Below are 24053 nucleotides of genomic sequence, written 5' to 3'. Positions count from 1 at the left end.
AGACGTCGTAGAAGACTTCCCAAAAACAGCTGCTAGTACAGTCCCGGAAGAATCCCTCATGACAACTCCATAACCTGAGTGTCCTGGGCACAAAAAGCTACCATCAACATTCAATTTAAGGAATTCTGGCCTTGGCGCTTTCCACATCCTATATAAGACAAATAGATTAAAGCTCGGGTTTGGGTCAATGTTTTCAAAGACTTTCAGATTCCTGCTTTTCCAAATAATCCACATAGTCAAGAAAGATAGAGCAATCCTATCATTTTTAACATTTTTATCAGATGAACACCTGGTGAACCAAATAGAAAGCCACTGTTTAAAGGAGCTCAAATAACTCCCATTCAGAATTCTAATTCCCAGATGACTACCAAACCACAGCTTTAGCATGAGAACATTCAAAGAGACGGAGCATAATTGTTTCAGAGATATCGGAGCAAACATGACATGTAGCACCATAAGCCAATTTTCTTTTAACTAAATTCTCCTTTACCGCAATTGCATTTACACAACATTTCCAGATGAAGTTTTTAATTTTTTTGGTCAATTTTGGCTTTCCAAAATTCTGACCACTGACTCTTCTTTAACTCCCCATCATTTCCACCTTCTTCCCTGGAAGGATTCCTTCCACTCTTCAAGGCTTTTAGGACAAAATAACCAAATTTTATTGTATAATGTCCATTTGGATTGAGAGTCCATCTGAGCTTATCCTCCCATTGACCCTCTGACAAGTTTATACTAAGGATACTTCTTGCAATCGGGTCACAAAAATTGGCCCAAATTAATCTCATTCCATCGTCTTACATTTCCATCCAATAGATCCTTCACCCAAAATAAATTAGGATTGTTTGGTATGGGTCCTATAATATTAAAGGACTCAATATTTTGTAGCCAAGGATCTTCCCATACCCTAACCATTGTACCAGAACTTATTACCCAGTAGGCTCCTTTTTAGATGACCTCTATTGCTGCTAGGAGACTCTGCCACCCCCAAAACCCATGTTTTGAAAATTTTCTTTTTTATGTATCTGGCTCTTATCACCTTAATCCACAAGTTATCCTCTTCCTTGCAAATTCTCCAAACTTGCTTGGCTAGAAGGGCCAAGTTGAAGAGGTAAGGGTCCCTGAATCCCAAACCACCAGCTAATTTATTTCTACTCAATCTTTCCCAATAGGCCCAATGGGTTTTCCTAGTTCCTTGGGATCCCCCCACCAAAATTTTGTTTGGATGCTTTTCAACTCAATACAGACACTTTTGAGAAGTAAAATACATGACATAGTGTAATTTGGAATAGATTGGCTATAGCCTTAATCAAAACTTCTTTCCCTTGCTTGTGAGAGCATAGATTCATGCCACTTTGATAGGAGTTTCCCCACTTTTTCAATTAAGAAGTTAAATAGGGCCCTTTTGGACTTCCCAACTTGGGTAGGCAGCCCAAGGTAAATAAAGGGAGTGTGCACTCTCATCATTTTCAGAAATCTAGTTAAGATTCTTTGAATTTTGGGGAGCAAATTCCTACTGAAGAAAATTTCAGACTTTAAGAAATTTACCTGTTGACCAGAGCTTTCGTCATACACATTGATAGTGTCCAAAAGAGCCTTCCCTTCTCCCTGGTCTACCTTAGTGAATATGTAATTGTCATTTGCAAAAAATAAATGAGATACAGTTGGACAATTCTTGGTGATGGAAATACCTAAAATTTTCTTTTGGTGTACAAGCTCTATCAGCTTAGTAGACAATAGGGGCGGAGCCAGGGAGTGGCGGAGGGGGGCCATGCCCCCCCCCCCCCTCCATGCCTTTAAAATTCCCACGAGACCCATTTAAATTCCACTTATATTTTGACCTCCTTACTCATGTTTCTTAGCTTTTGGCCCCCCTATCCATGTTTTCTACATTTTGGCCCCCCTTAAGAAAAAATTCTAGCTCTGCCCCTGATAGACAAGACTTCTGAACAGAACAAAAACAAACAAGGGGAGAGAGGGTCGCCCTGCCTCAACCCTCTTTCAGGAAAAAATTTTGATCCCGGCCTTCCATTAACTATCACTCTATATGAGACTGTTGAGACACATTGCATCACCCAGTTCACCCAATTGGCCCCAAAACCTAATTTGAGAAGCACTTTTTTCTAGAAAAGGCCACTTAATTCTATCATAAGCCTTACTCATGTCCAACTTTAGAGCCATTCAGGGAGTTTTACCCTGTATTTTTCTCATAAAGTCAATTATTTCATGGGCAACTAGTATGTTATCTTGTATACATCTACCAAGAGTGAATGCACTCTGATTTTCACTAATCAGATTCCCCAAGAATGGTTTAACTCGGTTCACCAAGACCTTAGCTATAATCTTATAGACTATATTGCACAAGTAATAGGTCTGAACTGAGTAGGATTTTCAGGGTTCTTTACTTTTGGGATTAGTGTAATGTGGGTTTCATTTAACTCTCTTAAAATTCTACCTATGGCAAAAAAAATTTTAATTGCCTTTACAATATCCTCTTCTACAATTCCCCAATACTTTTGGAAGAACTGGTTTGGGAGTCCATCAGGCCCCAGAGTTTTCCTTGGAGCCATTTGGAATAAAGCATTATTTATCTCATCATCAGTTACATCTGAATCTAGAAGATCTCTGTCCATCTCATTTAACTTAGGCATCACACAGTTTAGTAAGCTATCATGGATTCTTGGGTGTGAGGTCTTAAATATTTGTTGGAAATGGTTCTTCAATTCCTTCACTATCCCCTCTTTAGAAGATACCACCTCTCCATTATCTTTCTATTCTTGCTACTCCTTCCTTTTGCAATTGAGTGAAGAAACTTTTTTTTTGTTTCCACTACTCGGCCAGTTCACTCTTGATTTTTGTTGCCACATGATTTCTTCTCTATTAAACCAGACAGCTAGCTCAATTTCCAAAGTTTTAATTTTGGCTGCATTGAAATTTTGGCCACTTCTCCTTACTTCACTATTCAGTTGGCTTTTTAACTCCATAATTTTTTGTTGAACATTTCCAAAGTTTTCCTTGTTCCATATTTTTAATCTTTCCTTCAACTTTTTGCATCTGTTGCCCAAATTAATCTGACTTGAATTAGAATTCTCACAAGTCCAAGAGCTTTCCAGAATCTTGGAGAAATCATCATGACCTGTCCGCATTTCTTCAAACCTAAACATTTTCCTTCTCCCACTTCTTCTAAAATTAGTCTCCAATAGAATTAGAAAATGGTCAAACCCCAAGGACCTTGGCTAGATAATTGTTGAAAATAGTAAACCATTGGTCATTGCATACTACCCTGTCCAATCTTGCTCTGATTAACTCATTTTGTTCTCTCCTATTTGACCAAGTGAAGAAGGGCCCTTCACTACATCTCTCTTTTAAACCACACTCATCTAGTAAAGATCTGTATTTTTGTAAGGAACATTCAATCAACACCCTAAATCAATACCCCAACAATTCCAATCCTTAAAAAATTTCAGTTTTTTCTTACAGTTCAAAAGAGAAGTTTTAGTTTCCATAAGGAAGACACAATCCACTCCTAGCTTAGCCTGGGTCTCTCTTAAAACCCGAATTGTCAAGGCTGACCCCAAGCCCTGACAATTCCAGCTTAATAGCTTCATTTCTTACCTGTGGTCTATTCCAGGACAGAACCCCCAACCCACTTTTTGGAAATGAAAATTACAGCCTCACCAACATTTGTTTTTAGTAAACTCAGTTCAATAGCCATAGCAACAAAATCAAATTTACATCCATGCCGGATTACCATTTCTTTTTTCCTCTTTTTTTAGCCTTTCCCATCTTGTTTAGCCTCCTCAACCGAAAGGTTGCTAGTTTTCTTGGAAAAAAATTCTCTCTTGGATTGTAATTTATATTAGCTCTTTCTCGCCAATATTCTCCTCTCTTTTACCCTCCTTAATCTATTTTTCCCCAACTACGAGTTTGAAGCAAGTTTGGTTCATTCTCTATGGTCTTAACTTTACAAAATAACACAGATTTACTATTAGGAGGGGTTAGAAAGCTTACCTCTTCGGCTCGAAGCTCCATCAAGTTCTTTCTGGCGTCTGCTCCTCTGTCAGTCTCCATTTCCTCCACGTCTAGATTCTCATCCTCCATTTTGGCATCAGTCCTACTTTCTCCAACCAAATCATCGATGTTATCAGCCAATAAATCATTAAAGTTGCAATCCGATTCCTCCATCCAAACCTCTGTCTTCCTTGGGTCCTACCATGACTGTCCATATCTAGCATGGTCTCCCCCTTGGTCTTTCCTTATTCTTTTCATGACATGCGGGTTTTGATTCTCTGGCTCCAATTTCAAATCGTTCAACTCTCGAATAATCACTCCTTCATTTTTCCTTTTCCTTGGGAAATTATATAGAGCCCCCTTGAACCCCACTACATCTTCTTTTAATATACCCTTCCCATTTTCTCTTTTTGTCTCCAAAAATTTAATTCCACCAGTCTCATCCCCCCTTAACTTAACACCCACCACTTCGCTAGTTGCCACGTCAGCGCATCCCACCAAATCAATATGTTGATGCTAATTGATGCCGCCTGCCATCTGCGTCCCAGTCCACATCACCTCCAACCTCAAGCTTCTTCCCTTAACATGCAATGATTCTATGTATGTACCGTCATCATCCTCCGCCTCCACCTGCCTACACCTCTTTCTGACAAGATGATCTGCCTGAAAGTACCCTCCGACAGGAGGAAGCCACACATGCAAGGATTCAGGTCCGTTGCATCTTGGAACAACCTCCGCCTGCACGAGCCAACCTCATCAGTGACGTCATCTCTGCTTAGTCTATGCATGGGCGAAGGATCTGCATTCATTAGAGCCTTCTTCTCCCCCAAACCCTCTTCTTTCCCCAGTGGAGCATCGCTACCTTTCTCCTTTCCCCCTGCTTCAACTCTCCACTCTTCTTCTCTGCCAGAAGAGTTTATAAACTTGAAATCACTTCTATCCAGCAAAGCCCTTAGGGATGGCCCAAAATTTAAGTTCCCCAGTTCAGGCCTTAGGCTTTGGTTCGCCATCTAAATTGTTAGGATCTCCAAAGCTTGTAGGTTGGAGATCTTCGTGTAGTTGTTTTCCTCATGGCCTATGACGCCACACCTGTAGCAAAACTTCAAAGGTTTTCATACTGAAAACTGTACTAGATTTTCTCACCACTCTCCTTGATCTCAAAGTTGCCTATCGCTAGCGACCTTCTCACATCCATCCAAACCCGAATCCTGAAGTATTGTTCCCAGAGAGGTTCCTCATTGCCAGGTTCCTCCTCCTCTACTTGTTCATCCTTTTATATGCTGATTGGCTCTCTGATAATCAAAACTAATCTTGCCCCCAATCCCAACACCTTTTTTCCATTGGGGCCCTTAGGATCCTAACAGTAATGCTCATCTAAGAAAAAGTCGAGCTACCCAGGGCCTCATTCGGTTCCCACCTTCTAAGTAGGAGGGGATAGCCATTCCCCAACCAAGTTTCCTATTCCAGGAACCTCTCTAGGTCCTTTCCTTTCTTAAACACTATCCATAATAGATCATTCTCCAGCCACTTTACCTCATACATCATATCATTCCAAAAGTTCAGTACCCGTTGCAGCACTCCGTAAGCGTTCATCTTCCTATCCTCTATCACTTTCCCAAACAATGCTCTCTAGCATTTGCTTTGTAAATTCCTTAGCGATCTTTCCATTCTCTTCCACGGAAAGACTGCCAAGCTTCTAAGTGTTTTGAAACTTTACTATCAGACTAAACCCTTTTCATAATCTTCCTCCACTCGCTGCCCCCAAGGAGCATTAATGCGCACTCACGGCGTAGTTATTGCGCACTTTCTGTTTAAATAGCTTATTTGTTACTAGCAGGAAGATTTGTTAACTTAAAAATAAACAATATATAGAAATATATAAGAGTATATAATAATCCAATTATTTTATATAATAGGGTAAAATATAAAAACCTCTCCTAAAGTTCCTTACAATTATAAAAGCCTCTCTCATGGTTTCATTTTAACAAATACCTCCCTGAAACTTTTGAGAAACTCAACAAAAACCCCCCTTCCATCCCCATCCAGGAAAAAAACGTTAGACTAATGCACTAGTTTTTTAAAATACCCATTTTACCCTTTTATAAATTATTTTACATACAAAATACAAAAAACAACCCTGTTTTAACTCAATAAAAACCTCCTTTAACGATAATCTCAATATTCTTACATATAAAATTATTGAAATATTTATTTTTGTTGAGTTAAAATGGGATTATTTCAATAATTTTGTATGTAAAATAGTTTATAAAAGGGTAGAATGGGTATTTAGAAAAGCTGGTGTACCAGTCTAACGATTTCTGTTTGAGACGGTGATAGAAGGGAGTTTTTGTTGAGTTTCTAAAAAATTTAGGGAGATATTTGTTAAAATAAAACTATAGGGTAGGTTTTTATATTTTACCCTATATAATAATTAATAACCATTTATATTTTTATACTACTTTTAATAATTTTTTTTGCAATACAAAAATAACGATAATTAATTTTAGATAGGATTGTTTATCAAACTTAGGGATGGCAATTTTTCCCATTTCCCTGATCCCCGTGGGGATTTACCCCAAATGGGGCGGGGATGGGGATGATTTTCCCCCGAGGGGACGGAGATGGGGAAATTTTCATCCCCATTGGAGGGACCAGAGAGAGCACTCCCTACCCCACATGGACCTTGATCCCTGCCCCATGGGATCCCCGCTAATATATATATATATATATATATATATATATATATATATATATATATATGCATTTATATATGTATATATATGTACACATACGTCTATATGTTAATATTTTAAAATAATGGTTGAATATGTTTGAATCTTTTCAAATAGTATTGTAAATTTTGATTATTTTATTTTTATGGTTGACATCATAAAAAATCATGGGGAGTGGGGATCCCTACGAGGATGGGGATAACTTTGTCCCTGTTAGTGAGGATTGGGACAGGTACGTGGATGGGGATTTTCGCGAGGACAGGGATGGGAGAGGCTCCTCGTCCCCACCCCGCCCTGTCGTCATTCTGAATCAAACTAATGAAATTGACCAACATGATTTCTAATATTTCCAGTCGGTTTTAGTTCAATAATTTCCCAACTTGACTAGGTTGGATCAGTTTCGCTTTGGCCATTTGTAAACTGACTAAAATCGAACGACCTGACCATAGATATATATTAATATTTTACATTTTAAATATATTTTTTAATACAAGAAATTGGGGAAATTCCAATATTTCTTAGGCCAAAATAGTTTATATCATAAATTTAATTTTTAAATTGATTTTTTAATAATGTCATTATAATTTTTTTAAATTTAAACTTAATTTTTAAATTTAAATCTTTTGAACCGATCAACCAAACCAAAAATTGACCCAAATTGATATAACTTGAGTGATCAACCCCCAACCTGACTAGGTCAATTTGGTTGGCCAAACAACCTACAACTCAACCGAACCAACCCGTGAACAATAGTTTAATCTCCAATAATTATTAATTTATAGGGAAAATACACAAATTAAATTTAAAACAATAAATAACTAAAGTAAAATAGATTTATACATAATTATTGAAAATATATTTATCAAAAAAAAATAAATAATTACTAAAATACAATAAATATTAATTTTAGTATAGATAAGTATATAATAAATAAAGATTAATATTTTAAATTTTTTATTAAAAAACAATATTTTTTAAAGTTATTTTATAGAATTATTAATTGGTATAAATGAAAATAGTTATTTAAAATATTATTTATTTATTAAAATAATATAATTATTTAAATTTTAAAATATTAATTACTTGTTGAATTTAATAATCCATAAAATTATAGTACTATTAATACATAATTTTGTTATTTTAACTATTTAAAATCTAGTTATGTTAAATATTTTGTTATTTAAATCATTTAGTTATTTAACTAAATATTTAAAATCTTAATCTATTTATTATAATTGAAAGTTATTCAATAACTATTTAATATATATTATGAATTAATTTAAAATATTAATTTTAATACTTTGTTATTTAATATATTTAGTTATTGAAATATTTAAATAATATTTTATTTTTAATGTTAGATTTTAATTATTTGAATAATCCAGAAAATCATAATTTATATTGTTTTTACATAATTTTGTGATGATTTTTGTAAAAATATATAATTATTAATAATACGAATTTTGTTAAATTGATTATAATTATTTTGTGTTTTTAATAATATTTTAAAGTTATTATATAAATTTGTTAGAATATTTAAATAATTCTTAATTTTTTTAGTTCAAACTTTTTTTAGATAGATGTAGATAAAAAGTGGGGGAGAAGATAAATAAGAATTAGGGATAATTTAGAAAATGCGCGCCGTTTTTTCAAACTTCTGCGATTGGCGCGCTGACAGGTTCGACGCGTGCGTCGGCTTGCAACTATCAGCAGCCTGTCAGGCATAGGCGCCGCTCGATCATGGGAGACGTGCTCTTGTCACATTGCTTCCAAATCTGGGCCGTTTGACTCTTTTCCTGCGAGCTTTTAAATATGGGGGCCTTCGAGGTCCCCACCTTGTCACTGCTCTTTGGATTTTTCTGAGGATAGGTGTATGGTGAGAGTTTGGAGTTTCCTGCTAAGGCGAGCTCTATTTTTCGTGGGTGAGCTATTTTCTCTTCCTTTGCCAAGTTCGGTGGCTATCGTTCCGAGTCCCTCCTAGCGTTTTCCTAGTGAATACTTCATTCTCGACATGTCTCATAGTTCCGCTGAGAATAGAGTTCATTGTAATGGGTCAAGGGAGGAGTCTAACTCCTCAAATGAAGAGTCTTTCGAGGTTTTCTATGATGGGGCGTTGGTAGGCAAAAGGGAGGAGGTTGAGGCTGCGACGGATTTATTTGGGGGGACCGAATTGTCGGAAGATGAGATAGTAGAACTGTGTCATAGGTATAAGATCCCAGACGAGTACTAGTGGATCGCGCCTGCTCCGAATAGCTATCCTTGGGAGAATGACCCAAAAGGGCTATGTGTCTACGAAGAATCCCTAACGGCTGGTTGTAGACGCTCTATAGTCAGTGCTGAATCACCTTCCAATTAATCTTTTTACCAAATTAATGGCTTCCCATGCAGCAATGGCTTCATCCCTTCAGCTATATCTATTGTCATGTTTGTATTAAAATCAGGATTGTGACCCGTGAAACCTTTCCCCCTGCTAGCTACTCCTATTTCAGCATCCCCATTAGCTCCAACTGAAGCATTTTTTAATTTCTGGGTATGAAATAGGTTTTCATCAGACCATTTACTGAAATATATAGATGAGGATGTTCTTCGTTTCACCACCTTATAACTGAAATATATTTAAGCTTTCTGTCATAGAAATTACTTAAATTTGTCTTAATTCTGTCTGTTGAAAAGCTTGAATTATTAATTAGCCATTCAATTGATAAACAGTGGAGGCATTCGCACATTTTTGGGCTAGAGCGAAGTCAATAATGCTCTACAGTAGGGAATAATGAAAGCTACCCATCAAAGGCACACATTTAAGACACATGCACACACGTCAGGTATTGTAGTATTTTCATGTGCTTCGACTATCTATTCTCTGCAACACATTTGCTACTTTAGTCAGACACATTTGTTACTTTTATTTTTTGGGTCCGTATGATTTTTGGTTGGAATTGGAATCGAAATTTTTTAGAATTGGAATGGGAATGATCCATTTCTATAGTTTGTTTGGTTCAGACAGGAATGGGAATGAGAATTAAAATCAGTAGAAATGGTATTTCATTTCCAAAGGAGGGGCAGGGAATGGTCATTCCCTCAAATGGGGGAATGTCATTCCAACATGAATGAGAATGAAATTCCGATTCCACCCAACCGAACAGTTGGAATCGAAATAGCCCATGTTTGGGAGTGCCTAAGTTAAAAATAAGTGCTTAAAAACAAGTGCTTATTCAATAAGCACTTATTTGTATTTGATACCCTACTTTTTCAAGAGTTAAAATAAGCACTCATTTTATATTGGGAATTTGGTAGTCTTTTTCTCTAATAAACACTTAAATAAGCATTTGTGACTATTTTGTCCTTCATTTTCTTTCAAATTTTCAAAATATACCTTTTAAAAGCACTTTTAAGAAAGTACATTTATGAAAACTTTTACAAAAGCACTTTTATAAAAGTATATTTAAGAAAGTACTTTTATGAAAGCATTTTTACAAAAGTACTTTCATAAAAGTGTTTTCATAAAAGTCTTTTCATAAAAGTACTTTTGTAAAAGTTCTTTCATAAAAGTACTTTCGTAAAAGTACTAGCGCAAGTGTTTTCACAAAAGTGCTTCCATAAAAGTACTTTTGTAAAAGGGCTTTCACAAAAGTGCTTTTGTAAAGGTATTTTTGCAAAAGCGCATTCATAAAAGTACTTTTATAAAAGTGCTTTCACAAAAGTACTCTCACAAAAGTGCTTTCGTAAATGTACTTTCGTACAAGTACTTTCGTAAAAGTACTTTCATAAAAGTACTTTCGTAAAAGTGCTTTTATAAAAGTACTTTTACAAACTTCAACTATTGATAATTTTATAAGTGGTATTTTAAAATTCAATTAGGATAATTTTAGAAGAAAAAAATTGAATAACCTGCTTATTGTATAAGCACTTAAAAAAGCTGAAAATTTGGGCTTAAAAAATAAGACCTTGCTTTTAAAATAAACACTTATTTCCCAAACATGGCTAGACCTTGTGATTGAAATATAAGTGTGGGCATGTGCTCTCTATGCCTATGAATTTAAATATAAAATATATCATGCCTTTTTGGTATCCATAACTGAATCTGGTGCTATCTGCAAGCCAAGTTTGGGCCTGTGGCCGAGCCCAAACCTAGAAGTTTCCAAGGTGGACAAGGCTACAAATGATTTTCTTTTTTGCTAAAAAGATGTTTCATTAAAAAAGGGTCATTTGCTAAAACATCCTCTATAATATCTTATAATTACTAAAACCAATCTTATAGTTTGTATATTACTAAGACTCTCCCTCTAATTTGCAACTTCTTCAGGTTCGACCAAAATAATTAAAAGAAAAGTAATAACCTAAATGTTGATTTGAAATAACATAGAATAAAAAATAAAAATAAAATAGATAATAATGTGTAAAATATCAAAAAATAATAAATTAAAGAGAAAACAAAGCAAGATAATAGAAAATAAAATAAAATAACCAATATTTTTTTCTATTATTGTCCATTTTATTTTTTGTATTATATTTCTTTATTTTCATTGTTTGTTTTTCCCCATTGCTTTTTGTTTTATTCTTGGAATGAAAAAAAAATATGGGAAGGGAGTTATTTTTGGAATAAAATAACTAGGGTGGTATGGGACTTTTTTTAAGGGAATTTTTGGAGTAAAAACCATTTCGAAATGAGTTTTGGATCTCCTGCCAACAAAAATCCCTCCCAACCACATTCCAACAAGATCTGGCATGCATGTGATGTGCCAAATGGGATCCCTTGCCCACAAAACACATTCCACCATCCTGCCATCATAACTGACACCAACATCACCATAAAGATGGGACCCACCATAATCGGCTTTGATCAGGGCAAACCTATATTCACACTATACCAACAGCCTTTTGTAACTCGGGAATATTTCTCCATAAAAATACATAAATATGAAAATATTCCCAATTCAAGGTTATAAAAATTGGTCGAACGGATGTTGCCCTGATAGAAGCCGAACTCAGGGTGGTGGAACTAATTATGGAGCTCAGGAGACCCAGACTCGTGGTGTGGAGTGTGTAATGTTGCAACATTTAATTAGGATTTTTGTTGGTAGGAGATCCAATTCTTTCCTAATGGGTACTGGGTAGGGGGTGTTAATTAACTGGTTTTGGGCCGGACCTGTCCAACTCAAAATCATTTTGGATGGATTGGATGAATCAATAATAAATAATAATTGAATTAGTCCAGACTTAACAGAGGAAAGTATTTATTAGATTGGATGGGATTGGATCTGTTCCCTTACTCATATCGGATCGAATCGGATTAGAGCAAATCCGATCCAATTGACACTAACGGATACACAAACGTTAAAAAGTGTGCAAAATAGAGGGGTGTTTTGATAATACGCAAACTACAGGTTGTATATAATTACTATCATTGCTGTATAAACCATCAGGGAAGCACTGGGCCCACAATTGAAGACTGAACGAATCCTGATGGGGAGATGCACACACCATAAAAATCTCAGCAACCTTAACTCATTGTCAACCATCCGATTCGTCGTTTATCTTTGTATCATGTATCGTTCAGAGACAGTCTTGGTCATAATCTCTTACTCGTTATGTTTATACTTACGTGGGATCCACTAAATACTAGTTTGATATCTTTGCATATGACACGTGTTCATCTTATGAAAAAGACTCTTTCTACTGGAACACCGCTAAGGTATGGTTACTCTCCAAAAAAGCAAAATTGCAAGGCGGCTGTTTTACTGTGAAATTATGTGACTGCTGAAGTCGGTTCCTCTTAGAAGGAGTTCTGAAATCGCTCCAATATCTCCACGAAAGGCAGCTTGCCTGTGAAACTCATCCCTTTCTCTCTTCTAAGTTCTGGGTTCCTCTGTTTTGTAAGTTCTCTTCCTATCTCTCTCTCTTTAATTTTTAATTTCAACTTTGACTGTGATTCCTGCAAAAATCTCTTGTGCCTTTGTTGTAAGTCCTCAAACCAGTGTAGCATCTACGGTAGAACTTTAGATTTACCATCTTTAGTTTGTATTTTTTTTTCTTTTCTTTGTTTTCCTATTGATTGTATTCCAAAAAAGCTCTGAAGCTTGTTTCATTTGATAGGCAAAACCTCCGCAAGTTGTTTCATTGATTAGGAGGAGCCTCAAAATATATTCTTTTATACCGACCCTTTTTCGTCGATTTCATTATAATTTGTGAAGATCTGTAGAACCCATGTCGTAGGCCTCCCGATTGGACATCTGGGTTTTGGATAATCTGTTGATGGTGGTCAACGAATCTCGGTCTTAATTGGGTTTCTTGCAGTTTTGAATCTTTTTGTTTGATTCTGTGTGCAAATCTTGTTTTGAACCTCCTAAAGAGGATGTCGGGACTCTCTATAGCATCGGTCGATAGTAAGATAACGTCTCCTGGAGAAGATCTGCTAAGTGCTGTTATACCCTTGATGAAACTTCTATGCGTCACCGTTATAGGCCTAATTCTCGCATACCCAAGAACCCAAATCGTCCCAAGAGCAACTTTCCGTCTCCTTAGCAAGCTCGTGTTTGCTCTGTTTTTGCCTTGCCTTATTTTCATCCACCTTGGTCAGTCGATAACCCTGAAAAATGTCGCAGACTGGTGGTTCATCCCCGTGAACGTGTTGCTCAGCACATTCATCGGTTGCATATTGGGGTACTTTGTGGCAATTATATGCCGACCACCACCTCAGTTCTTTCGGTTCACTATTATCATGACTGCATTTGGAAACACTGGGAACCTCCCACTTGCCATTGTTGGGTCAGTTTGCCACACTTCACATAACCCGTTTGGACCTGACTGCCAAAGAACTGGTTATGCCTATGTCTCTTTTGCCCAATGGGTGTCTGTAATTCTTGTTTATACATTTGTCTACCATATGATGGAGCCTCCACTGGAATATTATGAGATCGTTGAGGAGGAGGCTGAGATTCAGGAACTGCCACCATTTAATAACATCAGTAGGCCTCTCCTTGTTGAAGCTGAATGGCCAGGTATTGAGGATAAAGAAACAGAACATTCCAAGACGCCTTTCATTGCAAGGATTTTTAACAGCATATCAAGTTTGTCACAGTCTACTTTCCCTGACATTGATCTCACGGAGGAGGTAGGTTCCAGCAATCCCGAGTCTATTAGGTGTTTGGCGGAACCGAAGGTTGTCCGGAGGATTAGAACTGTTGCTGAGCAAACTCCAATACAGCACATACTTCAACCCCCAACCATTGCTTCTCTATTAGCAATTATTGTTGGGATGGTACCACAAATCAAGGCATTTGTCTTTGGGTATGATGCTCCACTTTCTTTCATCACGGACAGTTTAGAAATTTTGGCAGGTGCAATGGTTCCTTCTGTACTGCTTATTCTTGGAGGAATGCTTGCTGAAGGGCCAAATGAATCTAAACTTGGTTTTACAACTACAATTGGTATTACAGTGGCAAGACTATTGGTGCTTCCTTTGTTGGGTATTGGGGTTGTTGCTTTGGCTGATAAACTGGACCTTTTGGTTGCTGGTGACAAGATGTATATGTTTGTGCTTTTATTGCAATACACAACGCCAAGTGCCATCTTGTTAGGAGCCATTGCTAGGTTGAGGGGTTATGCAGTTAGTGAGGCTTCAGCACTCCTCTTCTGGCAGCATATCTTTGCTGTGTTCTCTCTTTCAGTTTATGTCTTCATCTACTTTAATCTGATCTCTTATATTTGAAATTTATTTTGTCTTTCTGCTTCAAGAAAAATGAAATGCATAATATATCTTACTTGCATAAGTTTTGGGAGATCTATTTGTGATTATTACATATAATGTTGAAAATCATATCCCTGTTTAGATTATCCTCTGTTGTCCTTGGAAGTCCTTGCTTGACATACTTAAGGTGAAGAAGCATAATTATTGTTAAATGAAATGTCTAGTGTACTGCGGTGCCTACGGTACATACACATTCCTACACCTGCATGTAGATCTTTTGTTACACCTTTTATCTATTAAGAATTTTTAGTTTGCAACTTGGGATTGTATACCTTATCCATCCTAACCAGAAATTACTGTCCTCCTATGTAGTGTTAATAGCTGAATGGTCTATTAAGGACTGATCTTTGCTGAGCTGAATAAAGAAGAGATGATATGTTAGGATATTTTAGGTATGATTGAGTTTTTGATGTCATTAATACACATTCAAGAAATTCATGACATTCTTTTCTATTGATTAGCTGATTTCCTCAATTCAAGAAATACATATATTTCTCTCACCATGGGTCCAAGAAGTATATACTTTTTGTTGATTGCTAGTTCAGGAAATACAGATTAAAATCTTGATTGTTTCTTGGTAGAACGAGTTTTTGATTGCATGGTGCACACCTTTTTGAAATAAAGAAATTGAAAGTTTTCTTTGTATTTTCTTTGCTCCAAACCTAAATGCTGAGTCAATTAAATCATCCAGCTTGGTCTCATTGGGTTAGACAGTTTTTTTTTTTTTTTTTTTTTAATTCTTTTTAGAATCCCTATTAACCAATCACACCGAAGCCCTGTTAAACATCGAGATCCTTAATTTTCTTAAAATCCATACATCTTACTTGGTTCTCTGTTGCTAATTTATCCCTTTTCATTGTTGAAATTATATCCTAGATCCTAACTTAATCCTTTTTCCAAATCCCTGAGATGCCCCCACAAGCTGTATTACATGCCGCTGTATGCTATAGGCTGAAACAAAGAATATAAAGAAAGAAAGAAAGAAAGAAAGAATTTCCATCCTCCCAATAGATAGTTTGTCTTATGATTCCTATCTTGGATGGTGTAGTTTGTTTTGCCTGTCAAAAATATTGTGTTGACATTTTTTTTCTTGGTTTTTGTTTTTGAAGTATGGGTCCCTTCATATTCTGAAGTCATAAATGCACATTTTTATTGATTATTGCAGCTGTAAAAGCTGAATCTATTTCTCAGAAGAATGGTAGCAAAAGCACTATTGTCCCCATCATTTATAGGGTTAGCAGTTTCTGTTGCTTTTGTTTCTCTTGTACTTCGATTTCCAGTTAAATCACCAGTTCAGGCAAGGCTGTGGACTTCTGAAGAGCTATCGATTCCAGTTAAATCATCAGTCTAACGATTTCCGTTTGAGACGGTGATAGAATGGAGGTATTTGTCGAGTTTCTAAAAATTTCAGGGAGATATTTTTTAAAATGAATCTATAGGGGAGGTTTTTATATTTTACCCTATATAATAATTAATAACCATTTATATTTTATATATTACTTTTAATAATTTTTTTGCAATACAAAAATAACGATAATTAATTTTAGATAGGATTGTTTATTAAACTTAGGGATGGCAATTTTTCCCATTTTTCTTATTCCCATGAGGATTTACCCCAAATGGGGCGGGGATGGGGATGATTTTTCCCCGCGGGGACGGAGATAGGGAAATTTTCGTTCCCATTTGAGGGACTAGGGAGAGCACTCCATGCCCCACATGGACCCTAATCCCTGCTCCATGGGATCCCCGTAAATGTATATATACACATACGTTTATATATGTATATATGTACACATACATCTATATGTTAATATTTTTAAAATAATGGTTGAATATGTTTGAATCTTTTCTAATAGTATTGTAAATTTTGGTTATTTTATTTTTATTTTTAAATAAAAAATCAAAACGTAATGGTTGACCTCATAAAAAATCATGGGGAGTGGGGATCCTTACGGGGATGGGGATAATTTTGTCCCCATTAGTGAGGATGGGGATGGGGACGTGGATGGGGATTTTTGCGGGGATAGGGATGGGAAAGGCTCCTCGTCCCTGCCTCATCTCGTTGCCATTCTAAATCAAAATAATGAAATGGACCAACCCGATTTCTAGTATTTCCAGTCGGATTTAGTTCAACAATTTTCTAACCCGACTAGATTGGATCATTTTTGCTTTGGCCATTTGTAAATCGAATAAAATCAAACGACACAAAAAATTGGGGAAATTTCAATATTTCTTAGGCTAAAATAGTTTATATCATAAATTTATTTTTTTAAGTTTATATATTTTGAACCTATCGACCAAACCAAAAATTGACCCAACCTGATATAACTTGAGTGGCCAACCCCTAACCTAATCAGGTCACTTTGGTTGGCCAAACAATTTACAACTAAACCGAATCAACCCATGAACAATAGTTTACTCTCCAATAATTATTAAAAATTTATAGGGAAAATACACAAATTAAATTTAAAACAATAAATAACCAAAGTAAAATAGATTTATACATAATTATTAAAAATATATTTATCACAAAAAACAATAAATATTTACTAAAATACAATAAATATTAATTTTAGTATAGATAAATATTAAATAAATAAATATTAATATTTTAAAATTATTATAAATAAACAATAAAGTTTTTGAAAGTTATTTTCTAGAATTATTAATTGGTATAAATGAAATTAGTTTTTTAAAATATTATTTATTTATTGAAATAATATAATTATTTAAATTTTAAATATTAATTACTTGTTGAATTTAATAATCCATAAAATTATAATACTATTATTAATACATAATTTTGTTATTTTAACTATTTAAAATCTACTTATGTTAAATATTTAGTTATTTAACTAAGTATTTAAAATATTAATATATTTATTATAATTGAAAGTTATTCAATAATTATTTAAAATATTAATTTTAATATTTTGTTATTTAAGATATTTAGTTATTGAAATATTTAAATAATATTTTATTTTTATTGTTAGATTTTAATTATTTGAATAATCAATCTTTTGAACAAACAAACCAAACCGAAAATAGACCCAAACTGATACAATCCGAGTTGGTGGGTTTTCAATAATGGTCAATCAGTTTTGGGTGACAAACTCTCGATCTAACCATGTTAATTTCGTTAAAGAAATAGCTTGCAACCGAACTAAACCAATCCTTGAACACTCCTAATTTTCGATAAATTAATACTCTAATCTCTAATAAATAACAATAGTTTAATCTCCAATAATTATTGAAAATTTATAGCAAAACACACAATTATTGAAAATAAATTTATAATGAAAATAAAATAGATATCTAATAAAAATACAATAATTAAAAAAAATACTATAAATATTGAAATTATATTAAATTAATTAATAAATAGTTCAATTTCAAATAATAGTTTAATTTGTAACAAATATTAATCAATGAATTAGAAAAAATATATAATTACTAAAAATATATTTATACAATAAATACGATAAATTAAATATCAAAAGTTAAATAATAATTGTTTAATCTCAAATAGTGATTGACAATTTATTATTAAATAACAAAATACAAATAGATTTATAAATAATTATTAAAAACATATTTATCAAAAAAAGTATAATAAATAATTACTAAAAGTAAAATAAATATTACTTTTAGTGTATATATAAATATATAATTAATATACACTATTATTGTAAAAATATTACTAATTAATATTATTTTTAGAAAGTTATTTTCTATAATTATTAATTAATATATGTGAAATTAGTTATTTATAAAATTATTTAGTTATTTAAATAATATTGTTATTTAAAATTTTAAAATACTAATTATTTATTGATTTTTATAATCTGTAAACTTATAATTAGTACTATTATTACATAATTCATCATTAATTTTGTAAAATATTAAATTATTATTAATATGAATATTATAAAATCTATTATAATTATTTTTCTACTTTTAAGAATCTTTTTAAAATTTTTACATAATTTTGTTATTTTAACTATTTAAAGTTTAGTCATGTTAAATATTTCATTATTTAGATATTTAAATAATATGTAAAATATTTTAAAAAAAATATTATTTTAATTTTATTTATTTTAATGTTATTATGTAATATTAAATATTTTATTATTTAAATATTTAAAGTGGGGGAACGTGGTGCCACTTGGCTAAACATTAGAAAAGGAAATCCTTGTATCAAAAAAAAAGAAAGAAAGAAAAGCAAATCTCTCTTTCTTTATGGTTGCTAGAAATTGTTAAGCCTATGTTATTTTCTTATTGGTTTAATGGGTAACTATGTGGTATTAAAAAAATAAAAAAATTCAAAAAAAACAGAAAATTAAGAAGAGGGGTTTAGAGAAAGGAGAGGCATGGTGACGTGTGTGTGTGTGTGTATATATATATATATTGTTAGGTGTCATATGAGAATGAGACAAAACACTCTAAAAAAACCATGGTTTTCAAAACCAGACTGGATCGGACGGTCGGACTAGAAAAATGGGGAACCGGTCACTTTCCGTTTTTCCCCAAAACCGTTGATTTTGGTCAGCAAACTGCTGAGCCGACCAGTTAATCATTCGAACGGTTTTGACTGTTTTTCAATTTTTTTTTTTGTCAGAAAGGTCTAGCCGTTTGGGTTGAACGGTTGGACCGTTCAAACCGGTAACCGGACCCCTGACCGGTTCAGTCACCGGTTCGGTTTTAAAAACCATGAAAAAAACTTAAAATAAGTTGTTTTTATTATAAGTAACAAGTAAGTTTTACAAAAAAAACATAACCACTTTTTATTTGAATCCAGATCTACTCCTCACGGAATGATCGTGATCACACCAATCTCACAATACATCCCAGCTGCACATGGGAACATCTCCTGTATTTATGGGGAGACGTTCCCAATACCTGATGGGATTTGCTGTGAGATCGGTATGCTCTCTGAGGTGCATTCTGTGAAGAGCAACATGAGCAAATCCCAATTCTGAGGTGCATTCTGTGGAGAGCAAATCCCAATTGTGAGGTGCATCCTGTGAAGAGCAAATCCCTTTTCTTTTTAATTCAATCAAATAGCTAGGAAATTGCTGACATGGCAATGTTTCATGAGAAAATGGCCATATTACCAAACGCCATCTAAAAAGAATTAATGATAGTAAAACTAGTAAAATCTCCACATTTAGGCCTTGTGATTTCTGTTGCTTTCCTCGATATTTTGTTTGGGTTTTCAGTCAAATCACCAGTTCAGTGGAGGCTGTGGATTTCATTTTCCATAGAGCTGTCTATCTGTAGTGGAACACTGGAACTGCTGATGGATTACCCATCCACTTAACAATGGGCTCTGTGTTTGATGTAACCAAGGGGAAAGGTGTCTCTCTCACTAAGTCACAAGGTGCAGTTGGGGCTTACAGGTAGAACCACTTTGCAGGAAGAGATAGATGCTTGTTGTGCATGTGTTTCAGTTTTCGAGTTATTACCTATTAGTACATGGCTTAACCATTACTTAGATATGATGAAGAGCGTTTACACATTGATTGGAGGAACCTCTGCTTAAACGATACACATTGTGGCTCGAAAATTAGTCATTCAATCGAGCCGAGGGATACCATGAAGCAAGTTTTTGAACTTGAGAAGCTAAGCTTCTAGCTAGAGAGAAGAAGCTAAACTTCCCTGGTGGCAGTTCATGGGGGAGTCAGCAAGAGGAGAGGTCTGGTGTGATAATAGGGTATCCAAGATTGGTACAAAGAGAGAGAGACCTCTGGAAATTGCTTTTGCTTTTCCTGGGAAACTGAGCATCCACTGTTCATGGTGAATGGCAAAATCCAACCCCGTGTCCACCTATATTAACAAACCTACAGAGCTGTTCTTTCTAATTTTGAAATTTTCGTAGAGAAGAAATTATTGTTTACTGTGGATTTCTTGCCTAAAAGAAGTTGCCACTTGGTGAGCCAAGCTTAAGCTTAAGCTCATCACCTTAGGTTCATCCTAGGCCCAACTATTAGTTCATGACCCTGAGCCTGTCAAGATAGGATCTGAGTTACTAGCTTTCTTGTTCGTATCTCTTCCACTTTCATCACTTCTCTTAAGATTGCAACACAGAACACCCCTAACTTGAGTGGGATGAGTGAAACTTTTGGTGGGTTACAATGAAGAATGCAATCAAAGCTGGAGAGCTTGGGCATTATTCTTATATTCCACGAGAGAGGAGATCAATTTTTTAATAGAATGCATGAATTACCATATATAGACAGATTTCAGCTCAATCCGTAAGAAAATATGAGGTAGCCACACAGAATAGTTATGAGGAAATAATGGCCTATGGCTATAAATTAATGAGCTGATCTATATCTCAACTTGTTCATGAGCAATCTAGACGTCGTTAGTTAGATGAAGAACTTACACAAAGCTTGCTGTACTTGACGCAGTTTAACATCATGTATATATAATTAGTGTATCACATAAAGGGGTTAAGTCGGATTGAGGTCAAGCCTAATCCAACCAGAGCTGTGACCCCTATCCCTAACCCAACTTGAAGATTTCAGGCTGGTTTCAGGTTGATCCAACTTTCTACTTCCTTTTGCTAAATATTCTTATTTTCTAGGTTCAAGGGTTGAGGTCAATTCAGTATTAGCATTATTATATCTGTATCTATACTACTATTAAAAGTGTCAATGAGAATGTGAAACTTTTGTTTGATTAAAATACCCTAACTTTTAAATTGAGTCATTCTCTCATTGTAAGGACAGAAATGTAATTTTAACAATCAATTTTCCCCATTTAAATCTCATTCATTAAGTCTTATATTTAAGGTAGTAACTCCCAATAACATTTGTTGAATCATATTTTTGGCCCATATTTTTGAATTTGGTCACTCTCTAATTATGATGTCACAAAATATAAATTTAATTACTACATTTTTCCTCATTCAATTCCCTTTCATTAAATCATATTTAGGGTATTAACTTTCATTCTTTCATTGGATCCTATATTAATTAGCCATATTAAAGAAAAATAAGTGTGACAGAGAATAGTTGTTTATATTGATGGTGGAATACAAATTTAAAACCAACCCAAAAATTGAATTATTTTCCTATTTGTTGATGAGACAACCTTTGATGTCATAGTTAATTAATAATATAAATTAAAAAAGATGAAAATACACAAAATTATAAAAATACAATAAAGTTTATAGAAAACATTTGGGTGCTTCTCTAATATCATATATTCATCATATTAAAAAGGTGTGACAAATAAGAATATCTTTTTAGACAAAAATATAAAAAATATAGAAAATTTTTCAAAAACATATTATTTACTATCATCATTTCGGGTGCAACTTGGATAGTCCAATCCGAGCCTAACTCATCCCAACCTGATTTCTTGCATGGGTTGAGCCTGAGTTTTGGGGCTGTGGGTTGGGCTTGGGCCAAAAAACTCGGGCCTGACCTGAATTCTTGGGTTGGGATTTGGTCAGGCTCAAGCTACCTGAGCTGACCCAAGCCCAGCCCAACCCAACCCAACCCAAGCCCATAAAATAAAATACATACATGCGTGTATTTAAATTTGTGCATATTTTCAATTAATTCTACTCTTAAGTTGGGCCATAAAGCCCATTAAAAGATTAATACATAAAAATATATACATAAATTCTTTTTAACCCACCCAAGCCCAACTAACCCAGCCCGACCCGTCTTGAGCGCGTACCCAACCTTAGTTGTGTTGGGTTAAAGCTCAGGTTGGGCCTGGGCTGACAAACTTGGGTGTAAGCTTGAGTTGGGCCAGGCTCGATCCTAAGATTTGTACCTTTAGGGTTTGGCCTAGGTTGACCTTCAACCCAATCCAACCCGCCCAAATTTCATCCCTAATCATTATCATCATTATAAAAAATTTTCATGCTTTGAAAAATATTGTCTTTAAATTTAAAATTGTTGACATACATATACAAATAAGTACTTACATAAATAAATGTTTATATTAATATTTATATAGAAAAATATAATGCTAAGTTGAAATTTTCTCATACATTCAAACCCTAACCCTAAATCAAACTTCAACCCAACCCAATTTTTTCAGTTGGGATCAGACTAACCCGACCCAAATTGCAGCCTTATTTATATAAATAACTCAACTCAACAAAGCCTTAAACTGGTCAACTAAATGCGTTCTTTTCCACCACAAGTGTTGAGATCTACTTGGGAGGAACTAATCAGTGAATAAGAAAAAGTACTTCAAATTGTTGGGATCAATTTGGAAAGCATAATTTAAAAAAAAAAAAGAAAAAAAGAAAAACAACAAATTGGAGAAGCAGCATCATCCTCGTTCTTTATTGGGAGAAATGAGGAATAGAAAGACATCTTAATGGCCATGCAACGGACTGTAGAACCAATGATGACAACCCACACCATACCAGTGGCCACAATTAGAGCTGCAAATAAGTCGGATCATATCAAATTCGAACCCAAATATGATCCGATCAGATTTGGATACAAATACCTCCCTTGATCCTAACAAATCGCATTGGATCGAAAATGTCAGTCCATTTAATTAACAGATTGAATTTGGATATACCCCAATCCAATCTGTGGCAACCTAATCCAATCTGCTAGCTATGAAATACTATATATTTTATATATTATTTATATTATATCATATTTTTTTTATTATAATTCTTTTTTTGGTAAAAATATGAGGAATTACACAAGACGGTGGGTAGCTCGGCCCCAAGCATCACAAAAACAAATAGAACTTAAGTCTCTAGGAATAGAGAGGGGGCAAAAACTGAGAGTGCTGAGAGGAAAAGAAAGAGCTTGGTTTGCCATCCAGTCCGCAGCTTGATTGGCCTCTCTATAGACATGGTTGTAAGTGATACCACATTCCAAATCTCCAACCAGCTTCGAACACTTCTCGATGATAGTCTTCAATTTCTATGGGCAGTCCACTTTGTTCTTTAAACACAAAATCACAAGAAGAGAGTCTCCCTCAATGAAAATGGGGAGACCCCTATAGTTAAAAGCAATATTGTGGGCTTTCCACGCAGTCCAAGCCTCCACTACATTAATTGAGGAATTCCCGATAAAATAAGCTTTGGTCTCATGAACAAACCCCCATTGATTTCTTGCAGTGCAACAAATTGCGCAATCACCTTTATCATTTTTAGACGCGTCAAAATTAATTTTGGTAGAACTCCTTTTTGGAGGTTTCCATTTGATTGACTTCAAATCTTTATTCTGTATAGTACTGGATTTAAAACAATTTTCAACATTGTGATTAAAATATAGAGACAGAGCTCTATCAATGATGATCGAAGGGTGGTTACAATGGTTTTGGAAGGTATTTTCGTTTCTATGCTTCCAAATCTGTCACAAGATAAAGAATGATTTCACAGGGATCGTAGAATAAGTCTGATTGGAAAATAAGCCATCCCACCACTCCCAAAGTGATGAATCATTTTCACTAAGCCCCTTAATATTTGGGTTTAATATATTCCAGATTTGTTTAGCAATAGTACAGATTTATTTATTATAATTCTAATTAAATTAAATTCAAATCGGATATCCAATAAAATATTTAAATTT

The 24053-nt window shown here is 34.4% G+C and overlaps 1 protein-coding gene across 1 annotated transcript; it reads left to right on the top strand.

The window, feature by feature from the left end:
* The first annotated feature begins 12444 nt into the window (after window positions 1–12444).
* Window positions 12445–14512, top strand: LOC104594440 (protein PIN-LIKES 2-like). The gene is made up of 2 exons (XM_010254721.2): window positions 12445–12616; window positions 12837–14512. The coding sequence occupies exon 2, from the start codon at window positions 13096–13098 to the stop codon at window positions 14449–14451; it is 1356 nt and encodes a 451-aa protein (XP_010253023.2). The 5' UTR covers window positions 12445–12616; window positions 12837–13095; the 3' UTR covers window positions 14452–14512.
* The last annotated feature ends 9541 nt before the right edge of the window (window positions 14513–24053 follow it).

This window comes from Nelumbo nucifera, chromosome 3 (genome assembly GCF_055504915.1).
Source record: "Nelumbo nucifera cultivar China Antique chromosome 3, China Antique-T2T, whole genome shotgun sequence".
NCBI classification, from domain to species: domain Eukaryota; kingdom Viridiplantae; phylum Streptophyta; class Magnoliopsida; order Proteales; family Nelumbonaceae; genus Nelumbo; species Nelumbo nucifera.
The sequence above is the reverse complement of the archived record's forward strand: the minus strand, read 5'-3'. Positions and strand labels throughout refer to the sequence as shown.